This window comes from Rana temporaria, chromosome 7 (genome assembly GCF_905171775.1).
Source record: "Rana temporaria chromosome 7, aRanTem1.1, whole genome shotgun sequence".
Taxonomy (NCBI): Eukaryota; Metazoa; Chordata; class Amphibia; order Anura; family Ranidae; genus Rana; species Rana temporaria.
The window spans coordinates 139867123-139887774 of NC_053495.1; the positions used below are offsets into that span (position 1 = coordinate 139867123).

At 39.2% G+C, this 20652-nt stretch overlaps 1 protein-coding gene across 7 annotated transcripts in view; it reads left to right on the forward strand.

Moving 5' to 3' along the window:
* Window positions 1-20652, forward strand: part of TGFBR3 (transforming growth factor beta receptor 3) — a 301195-nt gene that overhangs the window by 176259 nt on the left and 104284 nt on the right. For all 7 annotated transcript variants that reach the window (XM_040360043.1, XM_040360045.1, XM_040360046.1 and 4 more), the window contains exon 5: window positions 18512-18695. In XM_040360043.1, coding sequence (XP_040215977.1) covers window positions 18512-18695 — 184 coding nt within the window. The remainder of the gene's footprint in view (window positions 1-18511; window positions 18696-20652) is intronic.

Sequence of the window (20652 nt, forward strand, 5' to 3'; positions counted from 1 at the left end):
AGTTTACAGACTTTCTTTCTTTCTTTCTTTCTTTCTACAGAATTTTTTTCATAGAGTACGTGTCACCTTTTAAGAGGTAATCATATTATTACAGTGTTCCACAAAATAAAAATAAAAAAATCATAAAACTTATTTAAGATGAAAGAACTTTGGCCATAAATCTTTAAGACTGAAACCCAAAAGAAAGCCTAAGGCCCCATACACACGAGAGGATTTATCCGCAGATACGGTCCAGCGGACCGTATCCGCGGATAAATCCTCTCAAGGATTTCAGAAGATTTCTATGCGATGGCGTGTACACACCATCGCATTGAAATCCGCGCTGAAATCCTCTGGCGATGACGTGTCGCGCCGTCGCCGCTATTATGACGCGGCGACGGGCGCGACGCTGTCATATAAGGAATTCCACGCATGCGTCAAATCATTACGACGCGTGCGGGGAATCCCTTTGGACGGATGGATCCGGTAAGTCTGTACAGACGAGCGGATCCATCCGTTGGAATGGATTCCAGCAGATGGATTTGTTCTGCATGTCAGCAAATATCCGATCTGCTGGAATCCATCCCAGAGGAGATTTCTCCGCGGAAACAGATCCGCTGGCGTGTACACACCATAGGATCTATCCGCAGAAACCCATTTGCTGGGATTTATCTGCGGATGGATTCTATCGTGTGTATGGGGCCTAAGTTATGGTTGTATTGCTCTGGTGTTCATCATTAACACCGGCTAAAAGCTTGTGACATATCCCTACAGTAATTTTAACTACTGCTAAACTGCAGATTCAGAACTAAAATATCTTCTGATGTAATAAACAATTCATTAAAATATATAGCAGATGCATTTCACTATATGCTCTGTGTCTTTATGAGCTATAGCAGTGTTAACAAATGTTATTGCAACTTTACATTTTAGATTTACCCCTTTGTTTTATACAGTGATTTTGCTTTAAGAGGGGATACTACAAGCCTGTTATCTACCCTTTACTGCATTCCCAGAAATTATTATATGTTATAAAGTGTCCATATATTAAGAATTTAAAGTTTAACTGTTTAACAGGGATTTATTGGCCACATTTAAGTAAGAAATTTGTTGAAAAATGTACCATTAACATGTAATTTCCTATTAGAAGCAGCAGATCCCCTACACACATAGGACAGTAACTACGTGTACCTGTAATATCTTCAAAGACATATCCCACCTGCTTTTGATTGCCTAAGCTTCTACTTTATTGTAATATAGTCAATGTGTAGGAAAATATAAAATTGAAATCATTTGCTCAATCTACGTCCCTTTTACATTTAATTCTAGCTCCTCTAGAAACCACATAAATTACCTTCTGATCCTGCCAGTCATCTCTGTTTTTTATCACATCCTTTGAGAAGGGGGAGCAACGACAGGTCTGCTCTATACTAAGCATGGCAGTGGGCCCTCCTTAAGTCAGCTGTGTCCTCATTGATTATAATAGAAACATGGCCATGCATGGGGGGGTTGTTGGCTTCGGGCATAAACAATAGCTACCTCACTGCTGATGGCCACAAGCCATGCCCACCCTTGTTTAGCTCACGTGTCTTATTTGCATAAACAAGGGAGAATGGGAATTGTAGTTTATCTATGGCTTCCACTTTACTATCAGATAACATGCAGGCCATGGGACAGAACCACTACCAGCTCTGTTTCTAAAAAGGACAGAGGTCTCGGGACATTGAAAAAGGGAGTTTACAAACTCACACATCAGAGAGGAAAGTATAGATTTTTTTTAGATATTTGTAATTGTATTTGCTTGGGATTTGCCTATAGATGCACTTTAAGGGCTTGTATTTGAGAGGGTTTTGTTTGCTCAAGCAGCTTTTCCATTCCCATGCAAGTCAATGGGAGCTTGAAGCAGGTCAAATGCAGGTCAGGAGGAGGTCAGCTGCTCCTGTCAATGGATATTGAATGATTCCAGAAGCATTTCAATCTAATATTATTCTAATGCTATTGATACAAGCCCAAAATCCATTGTCACAGGCTCATTGGGAGTAGGGGGTTTGTGAAATTGGAAGAACTGCCAGATAATACCATGCACCTCTATTTATATTGTGACCACCTCACATGTGCACAGTGCTATGGAATCGATGAAGAAGTCAGCAGTTACTTACAGAAAACCTTTGTAAATGCTTTCTGTATGTGATATATTATTTGTAATAGATTCATGGTTTGAAGGAGGAAATTGTGTGAGTCTAATTCTACTTGTTTACTTAATGTGTCACTATATCCACATTATTAAAATCTATCAACAAATGCTGTATTACATGCTGTTCATACTTACTTGGTCACTATGGAATCCTGGTGAATCCTTGCTGTTCTCTATCTTGCCCTTCAGCCCATGACCCCATGCAGTTGGGGATTCTACAGAGCAGTGTTGGCAGCTAGTGCACATGCTCAGTTTTCAGTGTATTTTCTCTTGCAATAGATCTGTATTCAAAGATTTAACAAAATGCAATGATAAATATGATGAAATATCAAAAGTTGGATGCACCTTCAAATATGGTCATGGGCCAGATTGTCATAGTCAAAATGCATACAAACCAAAAGAACCAAACCAAAAAGAGCAACAGCATAGAATGCATTATGGCATTATGGTGAAAAACCATGAGGGTTTACAACCCCTTTAAAAAATGTTTAAAAAGGAAAGACGCTGCAAGTATGCATTTAATACACTTGATTTTTCTGTGATATTACCTTTTTTTTTTTTTTTTTGGGACAGGCTCTCTTTAAAAAGAACCTTCACTCCCAAAAGGGAGTTTTTCTCCCTGCTACCTTTCCCATTCCAGGCAATGCAAAAAATGTGTTTTTCTTTAATTACATTTTTTATTTTTTACAGCCTGCCCCCCACCGCCATTGTTGCCTAGCCAAGAATGATGTGTCCCTGCTTGCTCAGGAATAGCTTGTCATATTTCCCTGGAGGCTGCAGGAGCAGGGACTCATCAGCTGGTGGCCAGGCCTGGCACATATCGGGGGCTGGCTTTGAGAACCTGAAAGAGGCAGTTGGGCTCCAGATAGTGTTAGAGGGGAAGATTGAAGGGTACGTGCTAGCTTGGACTTGTCATTGTCAACACTCTCGAAGCTTCTTTAGGAATGAACATGCTGGTGCTTTGGAGGGAACATCCAACATGCATGTGTCATTCATGCATATGTAAGTAGTTGAGGAGGGCCGACTACACAAAGAGGAACTGTCTTTCTCTTGCAGAAAGAGAGCATAGTCAATTTGAAGACTTTTTTTTTTTTCTTCTTCTCTCTATCTCTTCTGGTTTGGTATGCCACTTGATTGGTACTAGAGACAGAAGGTGGAGTACCCTTCTTTTTTTTTACCCTATTTTTTTCTTTGCTTCCCCTTCTTTTTTTTCCGCTATTCCCTCTTTTTCCTATGATCTTCTTCCTTTTGATAAGAGGATATGCATTGAAGAACTGAAAGAATTTATAATGTATTGAATTAGTAATGGCAGATGGTCATAACTTACGTTTATCTGTTGTGTATAGGGAAAATCCCTGTAGGATGTAAACAATAAAATAAAATTGTAAACCAAAACCAATTTGAAGACGAAATTAAAAAGTATACGTGTGAGCTGACAGGATCAAGGACAAAAACCTACAGTACTAAAATAATGGCACCAGCAACCAATCAGAATTATTTTTCAGTGACCTGACATTGGTAATATGAAACCTAATTTGTTTCTGTAGGCTACTGCACTTTATATGGCTCATTCACATGGGCACAGAGAGCCATACACCATAAAAAAAAAACCGCATCTCTGCACTCAAGAGTAACACGTTTTTGCATCCTATATAGCTCGATTACAGGCTGTGACAGGGATGGACTGACAAGTCATGGGGGACCCGGGCAATATGAGATTATGGGGCCCCCCGGACAATATGAGATTATGGGGCCACACAGTATACACACACATACAGTATACATACACAGTATACACACACACATACAGTATACATACACACAGAATACACATACACACACTGGAAAGGCGGGGCAGCTATAATCTTGTGATTTTTTTTAAAAACACAGATTTTACATACTGTCCCTGGTTTTACTGAGGCTGGCAACCCTGATGGGGCCCCCTAGTGGCATGGGGCCCTCGGCAGTGCCCGAATGGTAAACCCGCTCTTGGGCTGTGACTGTATGCTGGTAACCAAACCCCTGAGCATTTACTTCCATAAAGAGCCTCCCATCTGTCCCTGTCTGCAAACACTTTTAATTTCCAGTTGCAGAGATTTGCTCTCTTTATCTGTTTGAATGAGCCCTAATGTCAGTGTACTTATCGTTATTTGCAATGCTTTACTGAACAAAATCTAACAGAGTTTGTAGTTGATGGATGTATAATGAGAATATGTTTGCATCGTACCACACTTAGCTGCTGGTGATGTAAGATAATCATGCCTCAATGGCAGGTGTGGAAATAGTGTTTTTTTCCTTTTTGACTTGCATCCAGTAATAATAAAAGTTTTGGTATCTTGCCATCACCTTAAGCTGCTGTAATAAAGTTTATGGAATTGACAGATGAAGCAAAACTCTTTACTTTTAAATTGCCTTTACAATTGCCAAGATTTCTAATAAGAAATATAAGTCTGGTCAAAGTATAATACGACCCATAAGGAGATCTAAACATCCTGACTTTAGGATGGCAGGAATATGGCTTGGCCTGTCCTCTGCTGACATCTGTTTTACTGGTTCCGCTGGGTTGTTTATAGTGGCGCACTCCTTTACCGTGAAACAAGGAAAGAACATGCACCCTCTTTATTAGTGCGTTTTTAAAATGTTAGCAACTTTGATCGTTTTTTAGAGAGCCTGTTTAAATTAATTATCTATAAAATAGAACAGCACGTCTTTCGGTAGCTTATGATTATGTTTAACCTCCTGTTTTCTTTGAGAGAGTAACTAGTTATATATCTATCTATATATATTATATAGTTAGATGTGGTTGAAAAGTTTTTTCCTCACCGATCTTACGTATTCATTGTGTTTCCATTACAAGGTGAGAGAGGATTTGGCCCCCTCAAAATGTTTATTTTTTTTCTCTAGTACAGGGATATGCAATTAGTGGACCCTCCAGGTGTTGCAGAACATGGGACAGAAGTCCCATGAGGCATAGCAAGACTCTGACAGCCACAAGCATGACACCCAGAGGCAGAGGCATGATGGGACTTGTAGTTTTGCAACAGCTGGAGGTCTGCTAGTTGCATATACCTGCTCTAGTACAATAAAAAAACTCACATCCTCATGCACTCTAAGCCAGGGGTGCCCAACCAGTGGCCTGGGGGCCACATGTGGCCCGCGGAGCCCTTTGATGTGGCCTGCGACCTCCTGCTCTGGGATGCAATAGAATAGAATACTGTTATAAAAGGTCAGTTTATTACTAAAATCACAGTGTATATATGGGCATTTCTGTTCTGCAGTGGTTACTGGGCTGCTTTCAAACTGATCCATAGGTGCAGAGCAGTTTACTGCATTGCACCCGTGGTGCGGGTAAACTGCAGCGCATCAGTGTGAAAGCAGCCTTGGGGACCCTTTCACACGGTCAGTCCGACCAATTGCACCCTCCATTCACCTCTAAGTAGTGGCAGACATAAACCGACTTGTGTCCTACCTCCAATCCGATCCACTAAAAAGTATAGTGGTCCGTGTCCTTGTCCGCTATGCATATGCAGAGCAAACACGGACATGACATCCACCCGCTCTGCTCATTGTGGCCCATGACCAGTTACCAATTCGCTCTTCAAAAGGTTGGGCACCCCTGCTCTAAGCACATTTGAGCCTATCCTTTAAAAATGCATGAACAGTGCCCTGGAAATGCTCACAAAGGTCAGAAAGATCAAAAAGCTTTTCTCTGATCAGTATGGATGTAACCTGCTCTATACATAATTGCTTAGTGGGAGGATGTAGGGATAACCATTGACATGCCATCAAATTGCTATGAATAGTAATCTTCTCATAATAATGAGAATGGTTGCTTGATAATGTTCTTTATCCAATGCACACAAATTCATGACTGTATCAATGCCCTTTATTTTAGCTTGCTTTTTGTGTTGGTCCTAGATCAGATTTTTTCAACCCCTTTAACATGAAGGAATCCTTGAAATGACTCTTAGGTTTGCCTGTCTTGCGTGTATCTTTTCAGCTACTTTGCCGTAAAGCGAGGAAACTTGCATACACACATACACGCTAACTAGCCTTTCATAGCAAATTTATATTGCCAATAGTATGTATGCAGTATAGCTGGTCCACAATTCCCCACATAAACAGGACTTCAGGCATTAAACTTTTAAAGAACAGCGGTATGTTGATCTGGTTCACTTGTAGTCTAGATATAGGGGTGGATTTACCAATGGCAAATAGACTGTGCAGTTTGTATGTGCAGCTGATTCAGAGCTTAGTAAATGAGATGAAGCTTCACTTTTCAAAGAGTACCCAATCACAAGCTTGCAAAAATTGATCGATTGGATGATAGAAGTCAGCAGAGCTTCCCCTCATTTACTAAACTCTGGAGCAACTGCACTTGCAGAGTCAACTGTTTTTGTAAAATCCCCACTTTATTTGCCTTTAAATACATCGACCACATAGTGTCGTCCCAAGTTGAAGTCCCCCTTCCAGTTTGTGCTGCTAGCTTTTTATTTTGAAAGCGTGTTAGCTATTCCCACATGGGCATACTACTTATTGTTTGAGTGGTGTTCCCACAAGAAAATCTGATGGCATTTACTCCTGAAAAACAACAGATGTATATTATGAAAGTGCCCCCCCCCCCCTACATTGTTGATTGATGAAATAATGGCCCCTTAAACTAGTAAACAGTGAGAGAAGGGTCCCGTTAAATGGGTGGTCAAAAGATTGAAAGATTGCTTCCTTTATTGGTGGTCAGTGGGAAAAATGCACCTTTCAGTGTTGGACAGTGGGAGGAACACTCACCTAAAACATAGCAAAAAAGATACATTATGTTAATGGTTACTTATCTGCAAAACAGAATTTGCTTACTGCCCAAGATACCCTTAGCAACCTTTGAAGAAACTGTAGGGTTTTATTGACCCCTGATTGGGATAGACTTTCCTCAATTGTTGTATTTGTCCTTAAAGGGGTTGTAAAGGTTCGTTTTTTTATTTTCTAATTAGGTTCCTTTAAGCTAGTGCATTGTTGGTTCACTTACCTTTTCCTTCGTTTTCCCTTCTAAATGTTTTTTTTTCTTTGTTTTCTTTGTCTGAATTTCTCACTTCCTGTTCCTACTTGGTAAGCTGTTCTGGCTGACTAATCACCGCTTGGATGATGGCGGCAAGTTTACTGAGGAGAAACAGGAAGTGAGAAGTTCAGACAAAGAAAAAAAACATTTAGAAGGGAAATCAAAGGAAAAGGTAAGTGAACCAACAATGCACTAACTTAAAGGAACCTAAAATAAAAAACGAACCTTTACAACCCCTTTAACCTCCCTGGCGGTATGATTATGTCAGATTTTTTGATGCTGAAAGCGGTACAATTTTTTGCATGGAAATTTGGCGTTTTATATTGTAGGCCTGTAATTCTTAGGAATAACTCACTTAAATCTGTCCAAACAAGAGTCTGAAGCCTCGTACACACGACCGAGAAACTCGACGGGCGAAACACATCGTTTTGCTCGTCGAGTTCCTTGTTAGGCTGTCGAGGATCTCGGCGAGCCAAATTTCCCCATTCCCGTAGAGGAAAAAGACATGCTCTCTTTTTGGCTCGACGAGATCCTCGACAGTTTCCTCGTCAAAGTGTACACACGACCGGTTTCCTCGGCAAAAAAAAAAGTTTCTTGCTGGTTTTTGCCGAGAAACTTGGTCGTGTGTACGAGGCTTAATAGGCATCCCAGGTATGATAAAGTTTGAAACACTAAATCATAAATTATAATATAATTAATAACTATAAATAATTATAACAAATAATAATATAATAATAATAATTATTCAATAATGTAATCAAAAACACAGAAATTTGCTCAGTTGCAGAATTGTCGCTGCCATTACTTTCAGTGTTTGACGATGAATTTCCCCACAAATCTCTATGGCTCAATTCTGCAAGTGATTCTAATTTATTATCGCTGTTTTCTAGCTGGTCTAAAAGCACTTTTGACGTAAGGTAACACTTTTTGGTTGCTATGGACAATCTCCAGTTTCCAGGCAGAAACAGTGTTTATAATATAAAACTGCATGCCGGGCACTGGACAAACCACTCGGGACAAAAGGGATGGGAAACTATTTGATACAGTAATGTAATCCATAAGATTACAGTGTACTGTAAGTATTGTGTGTTTTTCACTTTTTGAATTTGGCGCCATACTCCATCCCCGTGCGTCACACCACTTGCAGGGAACGGAGCTCGACACTGTGAATACAGCAGAAACACGGCTCGCACACACAGCGGGGAGACATCACAGAAACCAGGGGACAAGGTAGGTAAGCTTGTACATGGATCCTGCGATGCAATCCCGAGTGTGGCTCAGGGTTACCGCTTTTGGTACTGAAAATTCACCCTGAGCCACACTCGGCAATACCGCTAAGGAGGTTAAAGTGAATAAGGCCACCAACTCCAGACAAAACTTTTTTTTCGTTTTGGCCAGAATGGGAAAACTTTGAATTCTTGTTGCCATCTGTGTCCACATTGGGCAGAAACAAACTTGCATCTTTTCTAATTGAAGTAAATCAGACAGATTGGGAAATAAAAACAAAATATACTCAATTGAAACCCTATTTTTTAATAGTTTTGAAAGTTCATCTGTCAGGTTTTTATTGCTGTCTTTGCCTCCTTGGAGGGATTTCTCTGATTTCGTATCCCCATAATGGTGTCAGATGCAACGGGAAGTGGAGTGAAAATCTCTTCAAGTGCACACAGAAAGTATTTAAAAGGATGTCAGATGCTCCGACCCTTAATAATGAAAACCAAAATGTTTTGAATGAAGTTGGCTTTAACACTCCAGTGGTTTCTTCATGACGGAACAACATATACGCTTATAGAAAAGTAACCACAGACACTCGATCACTGTTATTTAATAACTGTGTTTTCAAGTAGTTTGTAGAGCAGTTGGTTGAATCTGCCCATTCACATGATCTGAATGATATGAGAATAAATGTATCGAACAGTTGGTTTTATCTGGCTGTTAGCATGACCTGAATGATATGGGAACGAATGTATAGAAAAGCTGGTTAATTCTGACTGTTTACATAATTTGAATGATATGGGAATGAATGTCTAGGCACCATTAGGTGGAAAAGGATCATTCAAAACATCATTTAGTGTCCACACTGTTGCTAACGATTGCATTCTAATGCTTGTTGATACCTTAAAGAAAAATTCCTTCTGCGTAACCATAACATGAGTCATTTAAAAAGCATTCATGGCTGTATAATTGCTGGCATGTGGCTGTGCCCACAGAGGGCCCACCCTCCTCACACTGGGTTCACACTATGTGTGAGGTAAGCTGTCACCAATACACCCGTGAGGAAGGATAAGATTGCCTGCTTACCAGATGAAAAGACTGTTTTGCATCAGTCTAATAGGGCCTGTGGGAAGTCTGGTCTCCCAATACCTTAGCCGTCAAGATAACCACGGTATAGCTCAGCATACAATCCGAAGAGTCATAAACCAAAAAAAAGAGAAGAAGGACCTCTCATAGCGTATAACGTTTAAAAATAGAAGAGGGTTTAATAAAAATTGCACTTACAATTAGGCAATATAAATACAGCATGGATAGCAAAACGTCTCCGATCTCTTGTTCCGATGCTTCTCGCTACTCGGTCAGGAAAACACAGCCGGCGTTCAGGACGGAACGCGATGACGTCACGGCACCCTACGATCGTTTCGTCGCTAATGGACTTCAACGGGGGAGTAAGCCGGCTTACTCCCCCGTTGAAGTCCATTAGCGACGAAACGATCGTAGGGTGCCGTGACGTCATCGCGTTCCGTCCTGAACGCCGGCTGTGTTTTCCTGACCGAGTAGCGAGAAGCATCGGAACAAGAGATCGGAGACGTTTTGCTATCCATGCTGTATTTATATTGCCTAATTGTAAGTGCAATTTTTATTAAACCCTCTTCTATTTTTAAACGTTATACGCTATGAGAGGTCCTTCTTCTCTTTTTTTTGGTTTATGACTCTTCGGATTGTATGCTGAGCTATACCGTGGTTATCTTGACGGCTAAGGTATTGGGAGACCAGACTTCCCACAGGCCCTATTAGACTGATGCAAAACAGTCTTTTCATCTGGTAAGCAGGCAATCTTATCCTTCCTCACGGGTGTATTGGTGACAGCTTACCTCACATCAATCAAGAGTCTTTCACATTGTCTGCACAATCCACTTCTCTTTCACAAGGAAAATTACTGGATAGAGTCATATGAACTTTGTTTCGTGGCTTTTTAAGACTTTTTCTTCATATATCCATCTGCATTTTTATGTTTTTTCCTATTCTGGCTAAATTTTCAGTTTATTCCAGAATGACTTTTTTTGTTTATTATTAATTTATATGAGCACAATATCATTCACTAGCGCTGCACTGTTTTTTTCTTCTTTTTTATGTTACCAAGTTGTTGTACACAATTTAGTGCTAGCAGCTATTTACATTTATAATTCAATATTTAATTTAGCGCAGCGTCAACCTTTTGGTTTTTGTTTATTTCACACTATGTGTAGCGCAGGGCACAGCATGGAGTCCGGTGCATCCCCATTCACCATTTCACGTCCAAATTGGATCAAAATTTTTGCCTGAATTCTGACCTGAAATGGAGCCAAAGAGGCACAGGACCCTTTTGCTGTGTGCTCCTCAGCCACCTCGGAGATGTGTGAATCGGCTCCATAGAGAGCTGGTTACATTCTCCTGTCATGCAAATTGGATGTGGATAACCTGCATCCAATTTGCATAAGTGTAAACCCAGCTTAAATCTACAGGCAACTTTTGACAGATTTACCTTCCTGCAATTGGCCCAAAGATTTATTTTTCTAAAAAATAAAAAAAAAACCATAACCTCATTATAGGAAAGCAGCTATTCGCCTGTATTTTCTTTTGGCTGTGTTTGTCAGTTTTATCTGTCATGGTCATTTGACCTCTTTACCATACCAGCCTCCCCCACCTTTACCCCAAAACATGCACTATAAAAAGAGGGTACTGTTGCTCTTTGTGCTATAATCGAGAACTTTTCTCTTTGCTTAATCTTGAAGCTGTATCGTAAAACTCCAATTGAGGTTTGCGCATTCCATACTAGTCTTACTTTTAGATTTAGCAATGGTTTAGATTTGTTGTTATGGTATCAGACTGTTTATCACTGCAGCCCACAGACATTTCTTTCCTGCTGGATAAATATATCGTTGTCAATGCAACATGACTTTTTTATGATCCATTTAGCATGGTAGTTTAATAAATGTTTCTGTAATCGACTCCTAAGACGCAAGTGTGGTTTGAATTATCAGCTTGTAGGAACTGTGCTGATTCGCATTACATGCTGGGGTTTGTAGTACATCAGTTGCTTTAAATGTATAGGTATTATTTTTTGTTGACAGGTTATTCTTATGTGAGTTGATGTATAATTTCTGTATAGTATTCGTTTTTTCATAGTAACTTTGTTTTATGGTAATTTCTGTCTGGAAGTCAGTCAAGATGTGTGCATTGTAAAAAAAATGTAAACACATAGGCAATCAACTGACTTAAAATTATCTCTTTAGTTATTTGGAATGTTTCATGTAAAGACCCCCATAGACATGGAAACAATTGTTAAACAATTTGATGAATTTCTGCTTGTTTACTGAAAGGCCTTCCACATGCTAGGCTTTTCAGCAGTTGTATCGTGTCTGCTTAGCTGATCACTCTGTACTGCCAAGGGCCGGGGCTGGAGAGCTGGTTCTTATCTTGTAAAATGACTCCATAATTACATTTCAAAATTGACCCATGAGCCAGTATCACCTCCAGTTGGCCAGTGAATGCGTATTCCTGTCCAGAAAAACACGAGCTTCAGTTGTGGTATTTATCTGATGTATAATTCATCCACTTCTGAGAAACACAATGAAGTGTTCTTGATATATTATTGCTGTTTTCATACAATAACTAGAGGCTAGTAAGAATATAATTTTCTTTTTTTTATATTTAACTTTCCTGCATGGGGAAAGCAATGTGGCAAGTTCCTTCTGCACAGGTTGTTTATAGTAATCCACAGTCTACTGCTATACTTTTATAGATAGTATCCATGGCTTATGTAATAAAGAAGTGTAAAGAGCATTGGGGGTACATAGTTATTAACCAAAGGCAACTAATCAATTACCAGTATCTGTAATCAGAATCACTGAAAGGCTGATTGGATGCTGCTCTATATTGGGCTTTTTGTACTGTTGCTAAGTAGTCTTAGTACTATTATTCCCAGGCTTGGTTCACACTATTGCAAATTGGATGCAGGTTTCCCTGCACCCAATTCGCATTTCAGGAGACTGTGACCAGCTCTCTATAGAGCCAGTTCACACACCTCTGGAGCAAATCTTTAGGTCCATTTCAGGTCCGAATTCAGTCAAAAAGTGGGTCTATTTGCATCAGTGTTCCTTTCAGTCCCATTAAGGTCTGCAAAGACAGAAAATAATGCAAACTTTTTCCATTTGTTTTTGCAGACTTAAATTTACTCAGATGTGGGCTCTGCACATCCATTTACATCCATCTGGCCATTGAGATTCAGTAGGGTTGATTTACTAAAACTGTAGAGTGCAAAATCTGGTGCAGCTCTGCGGACAAACCAATCAGCTTCCAATTTTTTTTGGCAAAGCTTAATTAAACAAGCTAAAGTTAGAAGCTTATTGGCCAACATACAGAGCTACACTAGATTTTTCACTCTTCATTTTTTGGAAATCAACTCCATTGTGTTCTGTCTAGATCTGTACAAAAACTAGATGGACTGAATGTTCATCCGAAAGGGAGCTTATTTTGCATTTTCCACTCAAAATCAGCTGGCCAAACATAATACAATTTTCTTGTACGTTTTTTTCTTTAGATTTACCAAAGCCATATAAGAGGAGATCAAACATAAACACTTTCAATTTGTATGCAATCAAGTAGGTCGTTACACTACCTAGTTGAGGGTAAATCTAAAGGAAACTGAACAAGAAAATTATATAATGTATGAGTCCCTTTAAGCTGGCCATGCATGTATTGAATTTCAGGTGATTCCTGCTGAATCAAACAATATTCATTCTTTGGGTGACCTTGTCGGCATCACCCGGCTCAACAAAAGTTGATTTTTCAGGCACTGTTTAAGTATTCTGACAGACCCAGATGCTTTGTGTGTATTGGGGAATCAATTGATTTCTCTTGTTAAGGGCTTGACAAGAGAAATCTTAATGTATTTGGCTAGCTTTTGCAGCAAATATGTCATTTAATTCAAGCTCTTGAGAAATTCAAGATGCCTTTGGGCAATTTAAAGTATAACAAAAGGAAAAACTTTTCTTTTTTTTTTAAGATCTGGATAGAGTATTGAGGTGTTAGAATCCTTGTCTGTTTTTATATTCCTGTGTGTCTCCTTTAGGAAGATTCACCCTAATTGCCCCGACCATCAATGTCACTGGAGATAACAATCAGGGAAAATCCAAAAATTTGAGTATCCACCAGAACAACACTTTTGTGACAGCTGTCTAAAAGGAGAATTCCTTTACTGTAAAACGATATTCTGTCATTTTGAGTGTGCAGGATAGGATATCCTGTTGAGTGTGCAGGACAGGAAACAAAGGGAAATCGAAGTAATAAGACAAGGATGACAAAAAACAGCAGTTTTATCCTTCCCCCTTCTCTATATCTATGTTTTGGTTATACTCTTCAGGTGTGAGTTTTGCATTTTTAAATCCATCCCACTATTGCTGTGTACTGAGTGGAAAGTGTTTTTGTAGGTGACAGATTCCATTATAAGTAGTTATTGCATACTATGTGTTACACTACAATTACAGTGTACATCTTGCTGTGTGCAAGCAATTAAAGACTGTGCATTATTATAGGGTTATATTGTTTCTTTAGTATAAGTACCAATGGTACTGGGTGTAATGGCAGTGTAAAAATGTGCTCAACACGTCCCATGGTACCATGTGCATTGTACCTCATTCAATGTTCTTGTGGTGTTATATATAATAGGAATCCAAGGTCTTTTAGATACAGATGGAACATACTATGGTCTTATAGTTACAATGCTCATCACATTATGTGTTATTCAAGTGTAACTCAAGATAAAAACAACAACACATGTTTGAACAAAGAGTGGGAGAGAAAGACCCCCATCTGCTTTATACTGTGGACTAGTCAAGGCAGGAAATAATGGGAAAGCTCTCCAATGAGGACACAGGTTGCAAAAGACACTTTTCTTTAAAGTGGTTGTAGTGGCTGGAAGTTTTCTTACCTTCATGCAATTTATTCATGGAGGTAAAAAGCCTTCAGTGTGCAGTTCCCCCCTCAGCACCCCCTAATATTTACTTAAGTCCAATCTTGATCCAGCAATGTACACAAGACCCAAGGCTCTCCCAGGTCTCTCCCTCCTGATTGGCTGAGATGCAGCAGCAGGAGCCATTGGCTCCTGCTGGTGTCAATTACAGCCATTGAGGCGGGAGCAGCGGATAGGGCTTAGCCATGGTGTCTCTGTCCTATTGACGCAGAGAGCCAGATCAGGAGCGAGCACGCACGAGTGCCCCCAGAGCAAGCGGAGAAGGGTCAGGGCTGCTCTAATTAAGCAAATTGCATTAGGGTAAAAAATGTTTAGGCATCAGTATCTCACGCCCCCACTCCTTTTACTTACCTGAGCCCTCATTCGATCCAGCACTGTGCACTTCTACAGTTCTTTTCTTCTCTCACTTCCGGGTCTTACTGGCTTTGGCTCCCGCTGCTGTCAATCAAAGCCAATGATGAGGGAGCAGGGTCGGAACCAATTCCCGCTGTCTGTGTTTATAGACAGCGGCTTCAAATGGGGCACTCGCTGTGGAAAAGGAGCCCCGAGGGCTGGCGGGGGGACCCGTGAAGAAGAGGTTTGGGCCCTTCTGTGCAATTCCATTGCACAGAGAAGGTAAGCATAAACCCGTTTGTTACTTAAAAGAAAAACAGTGGCTAGCCTATGTAAGTAAATATTCTTCTAATTTATTATTTCTGTTATGTTTAATAGCAGTATATAACTCTTGCTGTATGTAAATGCTTTACATACTGTATGCAGTACCCATAGTATTATATACAATTACATTATAGGATAGTGGATTTGTAATCATATTACCCACAACATCATGTGTAATTACACCATAGAAGATTCTGTGGTCTCTTTGTTAAAGTATGCAGAGGGAGTTTCTTTTTCTTGTAGTCTCTTATTGTCACAGTGTCCATGGTATTATATGTAATTACAGTATAGGAAAATTACCTTAGCATTATATTATTGCAGAATCGTTTTTTTTATGAATGGTTTTAAATGTAGTTTAATATAATTATATGCAGGATCTCTCCAGGTACAGCCATCAGTAAGTCCATCCAGAGACAAAAGCAAGGTTGAGGCTCAAGTTGCTCATTGGGAATGTTCTTTATATGTATGTTATATTTAAGTAAATACAAAGAGCAATGCAGTACACAGGAAGGTTGTGTCTATCATACAGCTTGGTTATTCGCAACCTTGCCAAATATAAGCTGAGTAAGTTGAGTTGAGGCTCAACCTTGAGTAAGGGCTCTCTCATCTCTCCTTTTTTATTGTGTTGGTGGAAACCTTGGAACTTGCTTCCACCTTCTCCTTGTTCCATATATATTTGCAACTTATAATGCCGTGTTTGTGTTAGTTTACACTTATAATGCCTGCCATGCCGTGTTTGTGTTAGTTTACACTTATAATGCCTGCCATGCCGTGTTTGTGTTAGTTTACACTTATAATGCCTGTCATGCCATGTTTGTGTTATTTTACACTTATTTGATACAATGAAATAAAAGGATATCATTTTCTATTCATACAAGATAGTGGAGATATTGGAATGTTTCCACATGAGCGACCCATACAAAAATATCTTTAATTTTTGGGGGGGGGGGGGGGTTTGTTTATAAAATGAAAAGTTCCACGAAAAGTTACATCTCTCACTTTCAGTACAGTAAATATTTTTTTTAAAGATATTTTTAATGCGTTGTTTAATTGTCATTTTGAATGTTGGTACCAACTCATTCACATTAAGTAACTTTTTTTGCTTAGTTTTCTTTTAAAAAAGGCACTTGGGAATCAGCATTGTGTTTTGGCATTGTGTGTGATAAAATATCCAAACACTCCATAATTTCTTATTGCTTAGAGTAACAGTCAGAGTCGATGCTGTCATAACATCTGACTCATGTTGTAACTTTCCAAGAGCTTCAGAATAATAGTGTGTGATAGTTTTGATAAAACACCTTAGCTGCAGTTCCCTAGAGTGATTTAAAATGCTCCAAATCAGCAGGTGTTGAGAAAAAAGGCCTCTTTAAATATAAAGCTGATGGTTATACAAAAGAATATCTTAGAGTTCACCTTTCACATGTTTAAACATGTCAGATATCTATTAGCACTTTTGGCAATTTAACTTGGGTTATGATAATGTATAAATGATAGAAAATAATATATTACATATGAATATTTCATAATAACCCATTTTTAACGAGTAGGTCAAGTTATAGGTTCTTTTTGAAAAAAAAAATTGTTACAGACCTCAATAGCTTAAGAGGGGTGATTGATTTCCGTTCTTTTTCTGTATCTGTCTTATACGGCTTTGCCCTATCATTTAATTTGAACTGAAAACAAACAGCCTTTTCTGTGTTCTTTATTTAGAAAAGCAATAGCTCTTGGTGACACCAGTGCCATAGGTATTTGATGTATTAATTGGAAATGTAATATAAATTTAAAGAAACATAAACCATAAGAACATAATAAAAGCTAATTTCCTCTTCAGTAGTCCCATTCAAAGTTTAATCACATATCCAAATTTTGAAGGTCACAGAGAGTTTTGGGTGGCTTGTCTCTGCTGCTGTTTGTTCAATAAAGGTTTATATGCATACTTGGAAGCCGTGTTCAGCTCTACCTTAGTGAAAATCCTATGAAAAAAAAAACGACCAAATTTATTTTTGTTTAAAGTGAAACTAACCTAAACCTGAAATAGCCGCGATTACTCAGTTATCAATTGTTGTGGCCACTTCTACATACAAATTGGATGAATATGCATTTTTTTGCATGTTTTCAGTTTTGCAGAAACACACCACAGTCCATTTAACATGGTTTCCTATGGAGGTAGTTCACAACTGTGCTTTTTATAGAAATGGCAATGGACTTGTTTCTGGTTTTTGGTTCAATAGACTTTAATGGATGAAAAGCATGTATTAAAAATGCAAAATGCACCTGCAATGTGCAAACTGCAACCTGCATAAGTGTGAATTATGCTTAAGGCATAAGGAAAGCCAGTTTGGCTAGGAAAGGGTACACATTCCTGAGCAGCTGGAGTAATCAAGGCCAATTAGGTCATTGCTTTGAAATTATATTGCTATAAATTCTTTATAAAGGATACAGCTGCCTCTACAAGCTCTATCAGAACAGCCAACCTTGGATAAACCTAGGTTCACATTTGAGCGATTTGTCATGTGATTTGAGAGATCAAGTCGCAGACTATTGGCGGCAATGGCACTGTTCCAATCGGTGCGACCCCGATTTTGCGGCACCACACCGATTTGCAAAAGTAGTTCCTGCACTATTTTTGACGATTTCAGGTGTGACTTCAGTAGACATCTGTGTATGAAGCCACACAGATGTCTATCAAGTAGCACCTGAAATCGCACTGACCTTGCTACTTTGAAATTGCTCTACTTCAAGTGAAGTAGCGCAATTTCAAAGTAGCATCAATGTGAACCAGGGCTAAACAAGAGCATGTTGCTCTATGGAGCGATACTGTGTGATGACATGGGCCATTTTGAAAGGGTTTTTTTTTTTTTTTTTGCATAGATAAGTTTATTTTACATTTATTTCTTCTTTGTGAGCAGTGTACTTCTGTTGTACCTAAAGCTGGCCATATATGGAGCAAAGTCCATTCCTGATGATCCAAAGGAAGTTTACTCCACGTGTGGTCCTGTCAGACCTCTCCAATTGACATCATTCAATTGAAAAATCAACGGAGCCAATCAGAAAATCTTTGGCCGAACAGTGTTTGCTTCCAGTCAGATAAAAAGCCCCCGTTTGATGTGTTATACAATCATATGCAGGCACTGTTTAGGTTTTCTGACATCTGGCGGCACTGGTTGTCAGAAAACAATAGCCACAGCAGAATATTCATCTATTTGCACTGTCTAATGTGACAGAGAAATCTGTTCCTATAGGCTGACTTGACACATAAAGCTAGTTGTGGGCAGTGTTAAAACAAAACTGCAGTGTGGACTCTTTCTATCTGTACATAAAAAGTCCCTAATTGATAAGTTACCATTCCCACACCCTCCCAGTGCAACATGAAGTAAAACATATAAAACGTATTGTCTTCTAGGTATCACATGGCTCAACTGTCCAGTATGAAGTAGGTAACCTCTCTATGTCCGCACAAACAGAAGAAAGATCCCTACCTTCTGTGAATGAGCACCTGTTACAGTGGACTCAGAGGAACTATGGGGCTGTTACGTCGTTCACAGAAGTCAAAATGACCAAAAGAATAGACATCAAAGTGGGTGAAGGTAAGTCAAATATTGGATTGCAGTATTTTTCTACTAATTTAACCCCATTAAATAATAATCACCAAGTTGTTTGGCAGCGTTGCTGTATAATAACTTAATGCTGCTGCTGTAAATTGGATGGGTTATTTTAAATCAATTGGTTTAGCTCATGAGAGAATTCTCATCAACCTGTTCATGAGTTTAATTTATGATAATTTTTTCGTCGAAATGTTCAGTTCAAACATAAATATTGCATAAGTGTGGAATTCTTATTTTTCCTCATGGTGTAGGGAATCAACTGCTTAAAGATTTAGGGCCAGATTCAGCAAAAACTGCGGCGGCGTAACGTATGTCCTTTACGTTACACCGCCGCAAGTTTTCAGCGCAAGTGCCTGATTCACCAAGCACTTGCGTGTAAACTTATGGCGGTTTTAACGTAAAGCCGTCCGGCGCAAGCCCGCCTAAAAAGATGGCTTAACTTTGCGACGGGAAAAAATGACTTGCGACGACGTAACGAACGCGCGTACTTTTGTGGATCGCCGTAAAAGCTAATTTGCATACCCGACGCTGGAAAACGACGTGAACTCCACCCAGCGGCTGCGGAAGTATTGCATCCTAAGATCCGATGGTGTAAGTCAATTACACCTGTCGGATCTTAGGGCTATCTATGCGTAACTGATTCTATGAATCAGTCGCATAGATACTCAGAGATACGACGGCGTATCAGGAGATACGCCGTCGTATCTCCTCTGTGAATCTGGCCCTTATTTTCTCTTGAATCATTTTTTTAATGACGTGTTACGTTATAACCAATTCGACATGCTCTCTTAAAAGTATGCAATCAAGCCCAAATTTATTTACTGCGTTTGAAGAAAATGTAGAACGTCTGTCAGTTTCACTGCTTTCCGAGGCTCTTAGATTGATCCCCACTTCCTGTCCTGCTAACAGCATTTTTACCAGACAGGAAGTGAGAGACACTCTCAAACAGTAAATCATAGAGAAATAAAAAAAATCTTTCTTTAGTAGGATAGGTATGGCTAGATCCTCTGTAAGGTTTGTATTGCTGTCAGTATCCATGTTGCACACTTTCCCTTGCTTCCTGTCTAGTGAAACCCAGCAAGACAGGAAGTGAGGGCAAATCTCTCTAATGGAGCTTGGGATAACAGTGAAAAGTATCAGGACTTCCAATACCTCCTAATGTTATACGTAACTAGAAAATGCAAGTGAATACAACTTTCTTTATGAAATGGAAAATGCTACACCTAAAACATTAACATGTTTAAGATGGTGGCAGGACCACCTCAAAGTGTATTTCCACTTTTGTAGTCAAATTGGGATAACACCTACTTTATATTTGTTACGTGTTCTCATTCACATAGCCAAGTTTGAAAAGATATTTAAAAATTGCAGCTTACCTTTTTAAATGCTCTTTTCTGGAACTTTCAGCAAGTAAAAATCCTACTTGGTTCTCTTTGTTGTGAGGTTCTCCATTGTATGTTAGTGAGAGCTGGTCTAGTTATTGGGACAGATTATGCTGAGCAGCTATGAAAATGCTTGCACTTAGCCATGACATCTTCTTATCAGAAACATCTAAAGCTAAGAATCTGTTGAAAGCTATGGACCCACATGCTGATAAAAAATGTTTTAAATATGCTGTGTGAACATATAACAAACATTTAATGGGGTTTTCTCAAATTTGACTGCACAAGTAGAAATAGTCTTTATTGCAACGTTTATGGGCAAAAGCAAAGTGAAAGGTTAGAGGCAACCGTTTTAGTTGTTTAATGGTTTCAACATTTGGTGGTAGGTTGCCTTGATCTATTGTCATGTGTATAGCAAGCATTAGGATTAGGAATCGGTAGGAATTTCTGTCTCTTTCAACCAGATTCTGACTTGTATTCTTAGTGCAGTTAAAAAAAAAAAAAAAGGAATTGTTTATCTGTGTAAAAAACAAAAGATATTTCTGTGAAGCCCAAGG